Raw genomic sequence first — 14,160 nt, 5'->3', positions numbered from 1 at the left:
GAGGTTAGCGCCCCCTGTGGGTGAGACAGAAAACCCCGTCCATTGACATGAATGGGCAGAGATGGTCTGAGCACTTCATTTACAGATTGTTTTGTTTCTTTCTGTGAAAAGGAAGCCATGGAAGTGACCTGTGGCTTCAGATCATTCACAGACGTTTCTCTTTAATGTCACTGCAGCTTCAGCTTTGATTCTGTCCCTTTAAGTTGTTATTAAAGCAAACGTCTGCAGCCCATGAGGTGGTTTGGTTTCTTCTGAGAGCAGATGGTTCAGGTTCTGCTGCTGCTGTCACAGACGTCTGAGGGTCAGGCTGAGGAACGGCAGATGTGATGGAAGTTGTTTCACTCACACTGATCTTACACATCCTTTTAGAAACTAGAAGGTCTTGGCTTTCAAATGAGGATCACACTGGCATATAGGCTGTAAAGTCTCAGGTCAAAACACTTTTAGACTTGGATATGCACAGTTACTAACCCTAACCCTAACCCCGTGATCAGGGGACGGCAAGTGTGAGAAGTAAAGGCCCTGATACACTCGCCTGGCCCGACAGAAACACTTCTTTATCTTTATGTTTCAAACATGACTGGCCAGGCTAATGACACACGGCCACCAGGGGGAGCTCTTCCCCCATAATGACTGGACAGAGTGGAGTTTATATACAGTATATCTGCTCATAGCGTGTAACGTTACCCCGGACCCCTTACCTCCTGGGTGGATGTAGAGGGAGCTGTTGGAGGTGAAGCTGTGGTTGAACACCTGCAGGAGGTAAACACAGGTGTAGTTCCCTTTGTGGGCGGGGCTCACGTCAGTAAACAGGAAGTGGGCGGAGTGATTGACGGCCGGCATGGTGAGGTTGAGAGTGGGAGAGAGCAGCTGGAAGGAGCCTCCCGGGTACTGCGGCTCCACGGAGCATTTGACCCGGAAATGTGCCCCCATCTGCACCCAGGCCCCGCCCTCTCCCGGCGACGCCCACTCACCCTCCTGTGCCCACGGCCCCAAGAGCTCGCCCTCTGCCCGCGGAGCCCACACCCCCTCAGACACAGACACCTCCGGGACCTTCAGCAGATCTGAGGAGACAAAGGGGGAGACGCTCAGAGCGTCAGGGAGACCAGGATTTATGTTTCAGTTTGAGGGAAAAACCAATAATCCATAAACACTGGTCAGAGAGAAGAAGATCAGATACACAATAACTACTGTACAAGTAAAAGTACTGCGTGATTCACTACTTAAGCCCCGCCTCAACCCAGCACAGCTTCTCCACTTTGGCTTTACCCAAATCTAAAGCTTCAACAGCGACAAAACAGAGACAAAAATCAGATGAAAAAGAACTTTAAAAAAGTGGCGACGACTCAACAACAACGAAAAGATGAAGATCAGTTAGTTCTTAGCTTTCAAATGAGGCGTTACTCTTGCCTATAGGCTGTGATCTCCAGTCCTGAAGCTTTAGATTTGGGTAAAGCCGAGCTGGTGAACATGTGCTGGGTTAAAGCAGGGGGTAAGAGGTTAAATAAAAGTACTGGAGTAAAAGTAAGTGAGTACTCCCCGCCTCGGCCAATGGGAGCAGAGGATTATCTGTGTCCTCCTCTAGGGGGCGTCGCCACATTCAGTGAACTGACTCTGAGCAGAGACTGAGAGAAGAAGAGACTCTGGATTCAAACCAACCTGAACAAACCACGAGGCGGCGGGAATCAGATAAGTAATAATAGCGGAGACAGTCTCTCACAGCAGATCTTTTCTTCACACAGTCAGTCTCGACCAACCACACTTCACTCCACTTAAACCCGTCTCTCTTTTCTGCATAAACAGTTGATCCACAGTCCAGGCCTCGACACACGGCGGCCGCCGCCTCCAGGTCCCAGGGGTCAAAGGTCACCACTGGTCTCCACTCTCCTCCGAGCTCCGCCTCCACCGTCCCCTCACAGCGACTGGCCCCTCCCACCAGCCTCAGCGGCTCTGGACACAAACACAGGTGAGCCCCGCCGCTCTACAGGCCCCGCCCCTGGCCCCGCCCCTTACCTGCACAGGTGAGGTTGAGAGTGGGGCAGGTCTCTGGGCCGGTCCTGGTCCGGGGACAGTCCATCAGCTTAGACTCGTTGCCCTCACAGTGGAACGTCTGCCCCAGAGGAGAGAGCGCCCCCTGGAGGAGAGGAGCCCCACAGCCCAGCTCCCTGCACAGCACCTCTGCCCCGCGACGGTCCAAGGCCCCTTCACAGACCCCGGCCCAGGACTGGTTCTGGATCTGAGGAGATCCTGAACACAGGCTCCGCCCCCCGACCAGCCGCGCCGAGTCTGTGTATGAAGATGAGGTCACAGTCTGAACCGCTCTGCAGGAAGTCTCTCCTTTATGTAGCACCATTCACTCACACCTTTCTTTATGTCTTTATGTCTAAATGTTCTTGTTCCCATTGACTTCCATTAGAAACACATTCAGGACTTCCACTTTTCTTTGCTCTCCTGTCTCCGTATAAAAGTCACATGTTTTCCAAAGATCTTAGACATTACAATAAGAAAACACATACATGAAGAATTCAATCTAAATGATGCCTGACCGACAGGGGTTTAGGCTGAAGCTGAGACTTATTCTGCCTCTAAACCCTTTTACAAACTGTGACTCTGTGTCCAAAGAGACACATTATACACTTTCTCTAATACCAACGATGGAAACACTTAAGCACAAAACTTAAACTTCAACAATCACAAATGATGCTTTGTTTCCTCGATCCACTTCTTTTCTAATGCTCTTCATTCAAGTGTTCTATACTTCTCCATCATGTTTAACTTATACATTTTCTTAAAGGCTTTAATAGTTTTGGAGCCTTAAGTTGAATAAACCGTTCCATAGATCAACGCCTTTGACTGATACATTTGGAAGAACAAGAGTCAGGTTTGACATTTTGACTGTATTTCTTCAGTTTGGACCTTGTTCCTGTCGTCCAGATCAATGAAATCCTGTTATTTTCCCATGAGGATATAATGGAGCCATGGCAGAACCTGGACTTTTCTCACATCAAACTTCACATTTTAAATCTCACTGTAATACAGGAAAAAGTCTCATATCTGTGATGTCAGCGTTTCATTTGGAAGAAAAGGAGCTGAACTTCACATTTTCACTGCATTTCAGACTTTTCCACTTTTCTAACATTGTAACAGACGCTGTATCTTCAGTCAGCTCATACTGAAGCCCAGGGGAAACTACAGGATTAGTTATATATGAATATTATAAAAGTAACAAGTGATTTATCCACAGTAATGTTTAGTCACAGTCAGTGAGGTAACACAGACACAGCCTCAGCTCCACATGTGATTATTACAAACATCATCACACTCAAGTGTTCATGTGGTTTATGCAAAAAGAAGTGGAACAAAATCTGTAAAAATGTAGATGTTATGTCTGTTTTTAGGCGTGTACATGTTTGTCCACTAGGGGGCGCACGTGAGCAAAGTTATAAATCTGTCACTACAGAAAAACTACAAATGATTCAAATCCATTTTTGTTTCATGTTTGACTCGTCCAAGGCCCTAAAATCCAGCGAAGTCCAGCTCTGACCTGCTCATTATTGAAAGAGAATCAGGTTTTTATGTTGTTTTGTAACAAACAAAGGGTTCAAATCCCCAAATCAAAACATGTTTGGGAGTTTTGAGAAGGTGAGAAGTGATTCTGGAGATTTATGAACAAAATGAAAGTCTGTGTTTTTTATAGCAGTTTGAAAAGCATGTACATGTTTGTCCACTAGGGGGCGCACGTGTAGAAAATGCTCCAAAATAAAAGACATGGGAGAAAAACAAACTCTGGATTCAGAGAATTTGGCTCGAAAGAACATTTTGAGTTTTTTCATCAAATGAAGAAACAAAACATGTCCATTGGGCGACACAGGCTCTGCAGACACGTCTTTATGTGGGAACTTCAGAGACACTTTCATATTTTAAACTTTACATTGTTTGTTTTGTTTGTAAAACAAGTTAAAAAGTCATATTTTAATCATTTTCTTATTATTCCAGTTTGCACATCAGATATATTTTGTAATAACTTTACCCATAATGCATCATTTCTGTCTAAATGTGTAAATAATGTGACACATGTTGTATTTTAAGTGATGTCTTTAAACATATGTTTCCGCTTGGCCTGCACGGCCTCGTGTTCTTCCTGAAGCACAAACTTAAAACTTTATTCATTGTGAGATAAACAATGTTCCAGTCTCAGAGAAAGAGATGAAGCTACAGCCGGATCAGCCCTCGCTCAGCCCTCGCTCAGCCCTCGCTCCGCCCTCGCTCAGCCCTCGCTCAGTCTCGCTCAGCCCTCGCTCAGCCCTCGCTCAGCCCTCACTCAGCGCTCGCTCAGCCCTCGCTCAGCCCTCGCTCAGCCCTCGCTCAGTCTCGCTCAGTGCTCGCTCAGCCCTCGCTCAGTCTCGCTCAGTCTCGCTCAGTCTCGCTCAGCCCTCGCTCAGCCCTCGCTCAGCCCTCGCTCAGTCTCGCTCAGTCTCGCTCAGCCCTCGCTCAACCCTCGCTCAGCGCTCGCTCAGCCCTCACTCAGCCCTCGCTCAGCCCTCGCTCAGGCCTTGCTCAGCCCTCGCTCAGCCCTCGCTCAGTCCTCGCTCAACCCTCGCTCAGCCCTCGCTCAACCCTCGCTCAACCCTCGCTCAACCCTCGCTCAGCGCTCGCTCAGCGCTCGCTCAGCGCTCGCTCAGCGCTCGCTCAGCGCTCGCTCAGCCCTCGCTCAGCCCTCGCTCAGCCCTCGCTCAGCCCTCGCTCAGTCTCGCTCAATCCTCGCTCAGCCCTCGCTCAGCGCTCGCTCAGCGCTCGCTCAGCCCTCGCTCAGCCCTCGCTCAGTCCTCGCTCAGCCCTCGCTCAGCCCTCGCTCAGTCCTCGCTCAGCCCTCGCTCAGCCCTCGCTCAGCCCTCGGTCAGTCTCGCTCAGCCCTCGCTCAGCCCTCGCTCAGCCCTCGCTCAGTCTCGCTCAGTCTCGCTCAGTCCTCGCTCAGCCCTCACTCAGCCCTCGCTCAACCCTCGCTCAGCCCTTGCTCAGTCTCGCTCAGTCTCGCTCAGTCCTCGCTCAGTCTCGCTCAGTCTCGCTCAGCCCTCGCTCAGCCCTCGCTCAGCCCTCGCTCAGCCCTCGCTCAGCCCTCGCTCAACCCTCGCTCAACCCTTGCTCAGTCTCGCTCAGCCCTCGCTCAGTCTCGCTCAGACCTCGCTCAGCCCTCGCTCAGTCTCACTCAGCCCTCGCTCAGCGCTCGCTCAGTCTCGCTCAGTCTCGCTCAGCAACGACCCCTCTCCCCCAACGACCCCTCTCCCCAACGACCCCTCCCCCTCTCAAATACTGTGACTTTTACTGAAAGTACTTATGAAAGTAGGTACTTGGATACTTTTACTTCAGTGAAGTATTTTCTCCTGTGTCTGGTCGCCATGGTTACTGTCCTTTAAGTCACTGAAAACTATGAGTAGGATTATTTATGACTGTGGTGTTTCAGACTCACCTGAACAGGTCAGATCCAGAGTGAAGGGAGAGCGACGAGTGTCAGACTCAAAACAGGTGATCAGTGAAGAGTCGACACAGCGACGATCGAGATCAACGACTTCTCTGTATGAACCTCTTTTGTACTTCTGACTCACAATTGACCCACAATCCAGCTCCAAACACACTCTGTTTAAAAACCACAGAGGGGGGTAGTACCGAGGAAACACATCAGTCCAGTCCTGTCCCGCCCTCTGCACCTGCAGCCGCCCCTGACACCGACTCTGACCATCGACCAACCTCAGACTGGACGACTCTGAAACAACAGGCAGTGGCACAGTGGTTAGTGAGTGTGTTAGGAGAGAGAGAGAGAAGTGTGAGGAGAGAGAGAGAGAGAAGTGTGAGGAGGAGAGAGAGAGAAGTGTGAGGAGAGAGAGAGAGAGAGAAGTGTGAGGAGAGAGAGAGAGAGAAGTGTGAGGAGAGAGAGAAAGAAGTGTGAGGAGGAGAGAGAGAGAAGTGTGAGGAGAGAGAGAGAGAGGTTTGAGGAGAGAGAGAGAAGTGTGAGGAGAGAGAGAGAGAGAGAGAAGCGTGAGGAGAGAGAGAGAGAAGTGTGAAGAGAGAGAGAGTCGCTATGCTACAGTGGCTATGATAGTTAGCACCAGAGGTCCTGATGCTAAGGTGGCTATGATAATTAGCATTAGAGGTCCCTATGCTACAGTGGCTATGATAGTTAGCACCAGAGGTCCTGATGCTAAGGTGGCTATGATAATTAGCATTAGAGGTCCATATGCTAGAGTGGCTATGATAGTTAGCATCAGAGGTCCCTATGCTAAAGTGGGTATGATAGTTAGCATCAGAGGTCCCTATGCTAAAGTGGCTATGATAGTTAGCATCAGAGGTCCTTATGCTAAAGTGGCTATAGTAGTTAGCACCAGAGGTCCTGATGCTAGAGTGGCTATGATAATTAGCATTAGAGGTCCCTATGCTAGAGTGGCTATGATAGTTAGCATCAGAGGTCCCTATGCTAAAGTGGGTATGATAGTTAGCATCAGAGGTCCCTATGCTAAAGTGGCTATGATAGTTAGCATCAGAGGTCCCTATGCTAAAGTGGCTATGATAGTTAGCACCAGAGGTCCCTATGCTATAGTGGCTATGATAGTTAGCATCAGAGGTCCCTATGCTAAAGTGGCTATGATAGTTAGCACCAGAGGTCCCTATGCTAAAGTGGCTATGATAGTTAGCACCAGAGGTCCCTATGCTACAGTGGCTATGATAGTTAACACCAGAGGTCCCTATGCTAAAGTGGCTATGATAGTTAGCACCAGAGGTCCCTATGCTACAGTGGCTATGATAGTTAGCACCAGAGGTCCCTATGCTAAAGTGGCTATGATAGTTAGCATCGAGGCTCCTTTTCCTAACTACTTCTAGCCTCTATTTTCCACTTATTTACTACGTCACAAAGCACTTTAACTCATCGCACTCGTAGTTTCATTTGATTTCATTCTTTTTTCAAGGCAATGCAACCTAAAATAAAGCAACAATCCAACAAAAAAGAAACAATACATTCCATGAAAAAAAAGAACAGGAGTTGGATGAAGAAAAAACAATCTTATAAACTCCTACCCCATTCTTGAAAATAAAAAAAAATTACAAACTAGATGGCCTACCGATGTAAAAAACAACAACAAAAAACAACAACAATTACATATACACGTACACACATATACATATACACACATATACACACACACACACACACACACACACACACACACACACACACACACGCACACATACGCATGCATAGGTATATGCCACACAACCAGACACTTATTCACTACGTCACAAAGCTCTTGAACTCATCGCACTCGTAGTTTCCTCTTATTTACTATGTTACAAAGAACTTGAACACATCGCACTCGTAGTTTCCACTTATTTACTACGTCACAAAGCACTTGAACACATCGCACTCGCAGTTGAGCAGCACCGACGGGACAGAGAAAAACAAAATGGCTCCGATCAGAGGAAAAACAAAATGGCTCCGATCAGAGGAAGGCGGAGGCGGAAACGGAGCTTTGAAAGTCACATTAAAGCTGATTTAGAACTCATGACGTGTGTTTTTGAAGTTTTTGAAACTCTTGACTGATCTTTTATCGCCTCTAAACATATTCAGGAAGGTCATTACTCTTTATAAATGATGAACAAAGTCGTAGAAATGAGGAAATGATGATTTACAAATGCTTGGACAGCGGGACGTTTTATCAGATTATAGTGAGTTATGGCAGAATGTGTCTTTGTTAGACAAAGAGGGGCTTTAATGATACTATTAAAAATGTATTTGTACTCACCGAGCGTGCAGAGCATCGCGGCGAAGACGAGCACGAAGAGAGACATGTTTGAAAGACGTCTCCGAGCAGATCTGAGGCAGGACAACGCTGAGCTTCCTGTTTTCTGCTCTGTCTTATCTCCTCATCTGTGGCTTTTCGTCTGAACAGAAGAACTGCGTCACTTGCAGAGACTTGAAGCCGAAGCTCAGGCTCAGAAATGATAAAGTGAATATGGTCAAAATGAGGCCATTTTAAAAAGATCCCGTCTGGAGTCATGTGTGGGGATGGTTTCAATCATATCAGTCCGCGCGGCGGCCGTGGATTCTTTCGCTAAACAGCCCTAAACAGGCCCCATTCATTTTCAATGGTAGTGCTAAACCACTGCCCTCCTTGCAATACCACCTTTGGCCTGCGGCGTCGCTGTTTCGGCGGCTCCGTTTTCCTGGTAATTTTCCATTTTCTGGCATTGATGTCCCATCCTTCGGAGTGACAACAAGGTAAACAACTTTTCTCCCCAGAATTGTTAATCTTTTCAATGTTTTAGGCATTTAAGTTAACAAATCACTCTGATAGATTGGCTTTTAGAACTGACGTTTGAGTAGTTGAGTGGTTAAGTTACTGTCATGCTGTATCAACCTAGCTTTTTCTTGCGTTTTGTTCGATGCTTTATTCAGTGTAGCGTGCATTTCTTATCATTACTATTTTATCATTACTCCTCTGTACCTCTTGACACGTAAGTTGTGTGTGTTTAGTTGTTTACAATTAACGCGGTTGTGATGCATTGATTGCCTCAGACCAGTCACACGTAGTAATTGTACGCTAAAGCTAGCACTTTTTACTGGATGATGATTTTGTTTTTTTGCGCTCAAATCAATAAATACGTGCGTAAACAATGCTAGAGTTGTCCCAAAGTCGGAGTTTCATTCATTGTTGTTCACTCGACTGCAACTTGGATAAAAAGTTTTAGTGCTACGTTTATATATTGGTTTATTTCTGTCTTATGTACTGTAAAGTTATGAGTGTGAGCAATAGAATATAAAGCTACTCACAAATCACGTTGATGTGATTGTTTTGATGTGTAATGTTGAAATTGAGGCATATTTTTTGTATATGGTATAATACTTATAATATTTGGTTGAGTGGTAACATGATTAACAACTGATCTAATGGAATTCTTGTTGATAGCATTATTGGTCCCCAAATATATTACTTGCACTTCCACAGTTAACATAACTATCTTATAATGATGTCATTATCCACATTATATAGTCGTTTGATTGGTGAATTATTTCACACTAGGTTCTTTCAGTAGTTATTTATGTTTTTCCATGGTTTCTGATTACAATTTATTGTGTCATTTCAGAGAATATGAAGAAGACTATTTTTTATCCTGGCCGAGTCAGTGTGGTCTTCCGTAAGGGCCCACTGGGATTCCTGAGGCAAGACCCTTCTGATGAGGCCAGAAGAATCAAGGACGACCCGTCCATGAGGGACCGGAGTGCCCCTGTGAAGGAGGAGACTGTGAGGCAGAACGCTCTCACTGTGGTGCGAGTGAGAGGAGGAGATGTCACTGACCCCAAAGAGCTGCTGGGAGAGTACATCTTACAGTTCGGGAAGTTTAAGGGGAAGTCGTTTCGGTGGCTCCTTGAGAACGACGTGGGCTACACATTGTACCTCATTCAGAGCCACCAGAGAGAGGAGGCTGCTGGCACTGTGGTGTCTGAGGGGCACAGCAAAGACAGCCTGATGTCTTTCATCCGCTATGCCCTCAGCTTCCAGGAGATCAACTCTCTCCTTCAACATGAGGCACAAAAAAGACCTGTACCCACTCCAGCAGCAGAGGACGACCAGCAGGTGGGGTTCGGTGCCCGGGCCAGCAGCACCTGGAGGGAGGTCTGGGAGAGCAGGGCCGACGGCTATGCGGCCTTCATCCTTAAAAAGAAGTGCGCTCCGGGGACCAAGATGCACAAGCTGCAGCAGTACCTCCAGAAGAGACAGGAGCTCTCGTCCTCCTCTGTCTCCTCCTCACCTGTCCCCTCCACTCCTGCCCTTCCCTCCTCTGCCTCTTCTGCTGAACCCATGGGTGAGTAGCTGCTTCAAATTGCTGAAATGCATTTTGCCTATTCATTGAAATAATTATTGTAGTCAATAAATAGCCTGAAACAGTCCCACTATACATATGTGATAATACTTGCTAGATTTCAAAGTGGCATTAATTTCCAAACTGATGTCACCACAATTTCCCCTAGGGTAGTAATAAGACATGTATTAATTTTTCGCAGAAATGGAAGATGATGAGGAGCTTGAGAGGGCAATGCTCAGCATCTCCTCAGCCACAGAGCCTACGGATATTCGTAAGTACTAAGTGTGAGGCCTTAGAGTAGACTTTGGTGTGTTATGTAACATATTTGTGATTTGTTTTTCAGCTTTGTCTACACCAGCACCAGTTCCAGAGTTGCAGAAGCCCTCAGGTTTAGAGAGATGTTCGCTGGTGTCATGCCCTAGAAGATCGTTTTTGGACACGTTCTGGTCCTTTGCATGAGTTCAATTGTTCTTGACCACGTTCCGGTCACTTTCTGCTTTGTTCCTTTCGTGTGTTCTGCCAAAAGTCCAAGTGACTATGAATTGATACCATCTGCGATGAGGGTAAGTGACATTTTCATTATGCATGGCTGTGAATATGTGTGAAGTGGTGAGTGATGTTTTGTATTTTAACATTTGACGTGAGTGCTTCCCCTGCTCAAATTATTGTTATTCTGGATAATGTGAACTAACACTTGCCTGACACGTTAAATAATCTCATAACATAACATAACAAGTCAGCAAACGAGCAGGAGAAGTAACAGTTGAATGCTGTTTGTTCATTTTACTAACATCTGGTTAAACTGTAAATGATTTAACAAAAATACAAACTAATTACAGTTTCTTCTCTACAGCTGCTCAGTCCGTGCCCACTGTCCTGGAGGAATCAGGAGATGGTACACCCAAAGCACTTTACAATAACTCAGTGTACTCTATAGAATTAGAACTCAGCCTTTACAGTGGATACTTCAACACCTCTCTCCTCTCTCCAGCTGTTCCCGCAGCCGTGCCTCTGAAGTCCCCTCTGCCTCTTCCACAAGAGCTTAAGTTTCTGCTTCCTGAGGCCAGAAACCCTTCAGCTCCAGGTCTGTTTTTGTAATACATTTATTCTTACATACCACTATGCACCTAATTTATTTTTTTGTTTGTTTTTATTCTCAGAAACTCCTGGTACTCCTCCTGCAGCGCTCATTCAGCCTGACTCAGAGCCTTCAAGTGAGGAGAGACCCCAAAGTGAGTAATGCAGTCCATCCATCCATCCACCCACCCACCCATCCATCCATCCGTCCATCGGATTTTATTTCTTAAGTGCTTCACAGCCAAAGCTGTGCTGTGCACAAAGTATCATATTGATATAATACAATTTAAAGAACAGTGCATTATCACATTAACAACAACGTGTTTACTGCCCTAATTAACAAGTTAGTCAGTATAACCTTATCATACAATAATGAGTTATTGACACATTTAATAACAAACCCAAGTTAAACATGAGGTAGAGTGTTGCAGGAGACACATTGCCTTCTGCTGGTGTTCATGTGTGGCCTTTATCCATAAGGTGGAGGTGTGAGAAAATGTTAGAAGTTTTCAGACAAGTATAACTGGAATAAAGCTTTTTTTTTTTCATCATCTAGCTCATCCAGCCATCCAGCCTCTAGTCCAGCCCACAGCTGCAGTCAATAGGCCACCTCCTCCGCCCCTTCCCACTGACCAGGAGCTCAGCCAGTGGAACTGCTCCCATCAGCAGAAGATGTGGATGAAGGTGGAGCTGGAGTCCATGGGTCTGTGGCCAGGTTCCCGTCCTGTCACCAACCTGATGAAGACCTTCTCCTTGTGGCGCCTACCTCCCCAGCCTGAGCTCATTGACAGTGTCCATGTTTTGCCATCCCCAAAATATTTTCAGCTGCACCCCTTTTTCATTTGGAAGCCGGAGAGCGACTACTTGATGGCGCGGTTGAAAAATAACTAATCCCTGCCCTGCTCTGGAGACTGCGCGCAGCCCAGTGTTGTGTCTGCTGGTGTGGGGAGACCGAGAGTGATAGTGGGCCTCACTGGGCAGTACTACCTGCTGTCCTCCAGGCTGTGCTGTCAGAGGTGCCGGAGGAGGTGGTACGCCGACAACCCTCTCTGGTTGGAAAAACTTCCTCAAAGATTCACCAACCTGTTGCCAGCTGTACTGACTTACAAGAAGGCCATTTGTAAGTCAGTCCTGGATGAACTGAGGAGGACTGGGAAATCTCCCAATGACATGGCCAACCAAATAACAGAGATGCTGAACCTCAAATATGAGCGCGCCAACCTGGCATATCTCCTAAGCTGCCAGAACGTGATGGATGGTGAGGCAGGTGCTTATGGACAGAAGACCATCACCCAGTTCTTGAGGCAGGAGACCACGCCAGTGCCGGAACCATTTGGGGGCTACAGTGACTCTGACGGCTGGAGGGGGGTGTCTGTGTCCTCTCACTACCTCACGGACTGCCTGCTGCACGAGTTCAAGCACCAGAAGGACATCATCCAGAGGCTGCTGCAGGGGACATTTGGACAGGCTCTGCGCTCAGACCACACCCGCAAAGTGGCCAGGAAAGTCACCTTCTCCTCCGGCGCTATGTCATCCTACGCCGTGATGAATGAGAACTGGATGATCCTGTCCTGGGCCATGGTGCAGTCTGAGACGGACAAAAGCCTAACACCGATGTACCAGGGCCTAGCGAATCGCTACAGCAGGGCTGGCATTGATAAGGCCCAGTATCAGTGGGTGGACAGGTGAGATACCAGTATTGTATTTATTATCTTATGTACCAAGGCCCAAGTACACGCTGCTCAATGTTGCATACATTTTAATATATGCACAATGTATTTATAATGTTGATACAGTATTTCTTCATCTTAGTTGCACAGGAAGGTGTGAAGCTGCGTCGTATCTGCATATCTGCGCCTATTACATACTGTATACATGTAATGATGGTGTTTTTTACTTTGCCTTTAGGGATTGCTGTGCGGCGTTCAGGGTGGCGGAGTCTGTGGCTGGGGAACATTTGACCTGGGCCGCGTGGGGGACAACAGATGCCATTGTTGCTGAGGCCACTTCAGGGAACCTGTTGAATACATGTGGATCAAGAACACACTACAACAGCGGTATTACCATCAAGCTGGACTTGTTCCACTGCATGAGACGGTTCCTCCGTGAGTGTGTCTCTGAACATCACCCTCTGTACAGCTCCTTTGCCCAGTTCCTGTCCGCTGCCTTCTCTGTGGTGGACCAGGATGACCTGCAGAGGCTCAAAGATGCTTATGCCTTCTGTGGCATCCAGCCTGCAAATCCAACCAAGCAGCACATCCGCGAGCACTGCAGAGTGAAGATTCCTCAGCCCGGGGAGCTGGTCCAGAGAGTGGAGGGGGTGTTCAAGCACTTCCACACGGCCACAGACCCAAATGGTGTCGCTCTCTTCAAGCCCTCGATGCTGAAGACATGGAGGATCCAGCGGGTCCACATCCTCCGCGGGTGCCTCAGTGATCCAGAGGTGGAGGGGGGCACCCTGTACCGCCATGGGGGAACTATTCAGCTCAACCATATGGCGGGTGAGCCTGCCAGAGTCCCTGTCTGGATCCCCATCAGAGGCACCTCTCAGCAGGAGGGATACCACTTCCACCAGGCTCAGTGGGTGACAGGAACACAGGTGTCCCCAGAGTTGTTCCAGGCGCAGGGCCTTACCGGAGTGTGCCGCTGGAACTATCAGCGCCTGGTGGACATGAAGCAGCCCGGTGTATGTCTCCCACCTGTGTTTGATCCCGCTCTGATTCACTCCTTAAACGCAGTGTCCAAACGCGTTGTAGGAGTGGAGAAGTACCCAGCGCTGCATCTCTCTGCTGAAGACACAGGGGAGAGGTTTGGCCTGGAGTACACGGAGCCAGACTGTCGCCCTGTTCCGTTAGACTGGGACAAACACAAGAGCAGGAAGGAGGGTGGCCTTACCACAACAACGCCCTCTACCTCTGCTGCAGCATCAGAGCCTGGCCCGTCATCCTCCTCTGCTCCCTCCAGGCTCTTCAGTTTATCATCTCTCAATCCTGTGCCCCGTAGTACTGTGACAGCAACCTCCACCACTGCTGCAGTTACTGCTACTCCTGCTACTGCTCCCACCAGGCTCTTCAGCTTCTCTTCTCTGATTCCTGTGCCATCTACCACTACTGCAACAGCTACCACAGCCGCTGCTGCTCTGGCTTCCACAGCCAAGTCAGGTAAGTCAGTAGCTATGTTATTACAATGTATAGCAATAGTTAATCAAATATAAAATAGATGACACTT

At 47.8% G+C, this 14,160-nt stretch overlaps 2 protein-coding genes across 2 annotated transcripts; one reads left to right on the top strand and one right to left on the bottom strand.

Annotated features, from left to right (window-relative positions):
* Positions 1 to 697: 697 nt before the first annotated feature.
* LOC306981266 (scavenger receptor cysteine-rich domain-containing protein SCART1-like) lies at positions 698 to 2,353 on the bottom strand (the record flags this gene model as incomplete). Its single annotated transcript, XM_079580826.1, has 4 exons — positions 698 to 739; positions 802 to 1,064; positions 1,660 to 1,950; positions 2,014 to 2,353. The coding sequence occupies 4 exons, from the start codon at positions 2,351 to 2,353 to the stop codon at positions 698 to 700; spliced, it is 936 nt and encodes a 311-aa protein (XP_079436952.1).
* Positions 2,354 to 9,140: 6,787 nt separating this feature from the next.
* Positions 9,141 to 10,939, top strand: LOC306981265 (uncharacterized protein; the record flags this gene model as incomplete). Its single annotated transcript, XM_079580825.1, has 5 exons — positions 9,141 to 9,855; positions 10,055 to 10,126; positions 10,199 to 10,418; positions 10,709 to 10,750; positions 10,847 to 10,939. The coding sequence occupies 3 exons, from the start codon at positions 9,141 to 9,143 to the stop codon at positions 10,312 to 10,314; spliced, it is 903 nt and encodes a 300-aa protein (XP_079436951.1). The 3' UTR covers positions 10,315 to 10,418; positions 10,709 to 10,750; positions 10,847 to 10,939.
* Between the last annotated feature and the right edge of the window lie 3,221 nt (positions 10,940 to 14,160).

The sequence above is a fragment of the Gobius niger genome (genome assembly GCF_951799975.1).
Source record: "Gobius niger genome assembly, chromosome: 22".
Lineage (NCBI taxonomy): Eukaryota > Metazoa > Chordata > Actinopteri > Gobiiformes > Gobiidae > Gobius > Gobius niger.
This window is presented reverse-complemented; position numbering and strand designations above follow the sequence as displayed.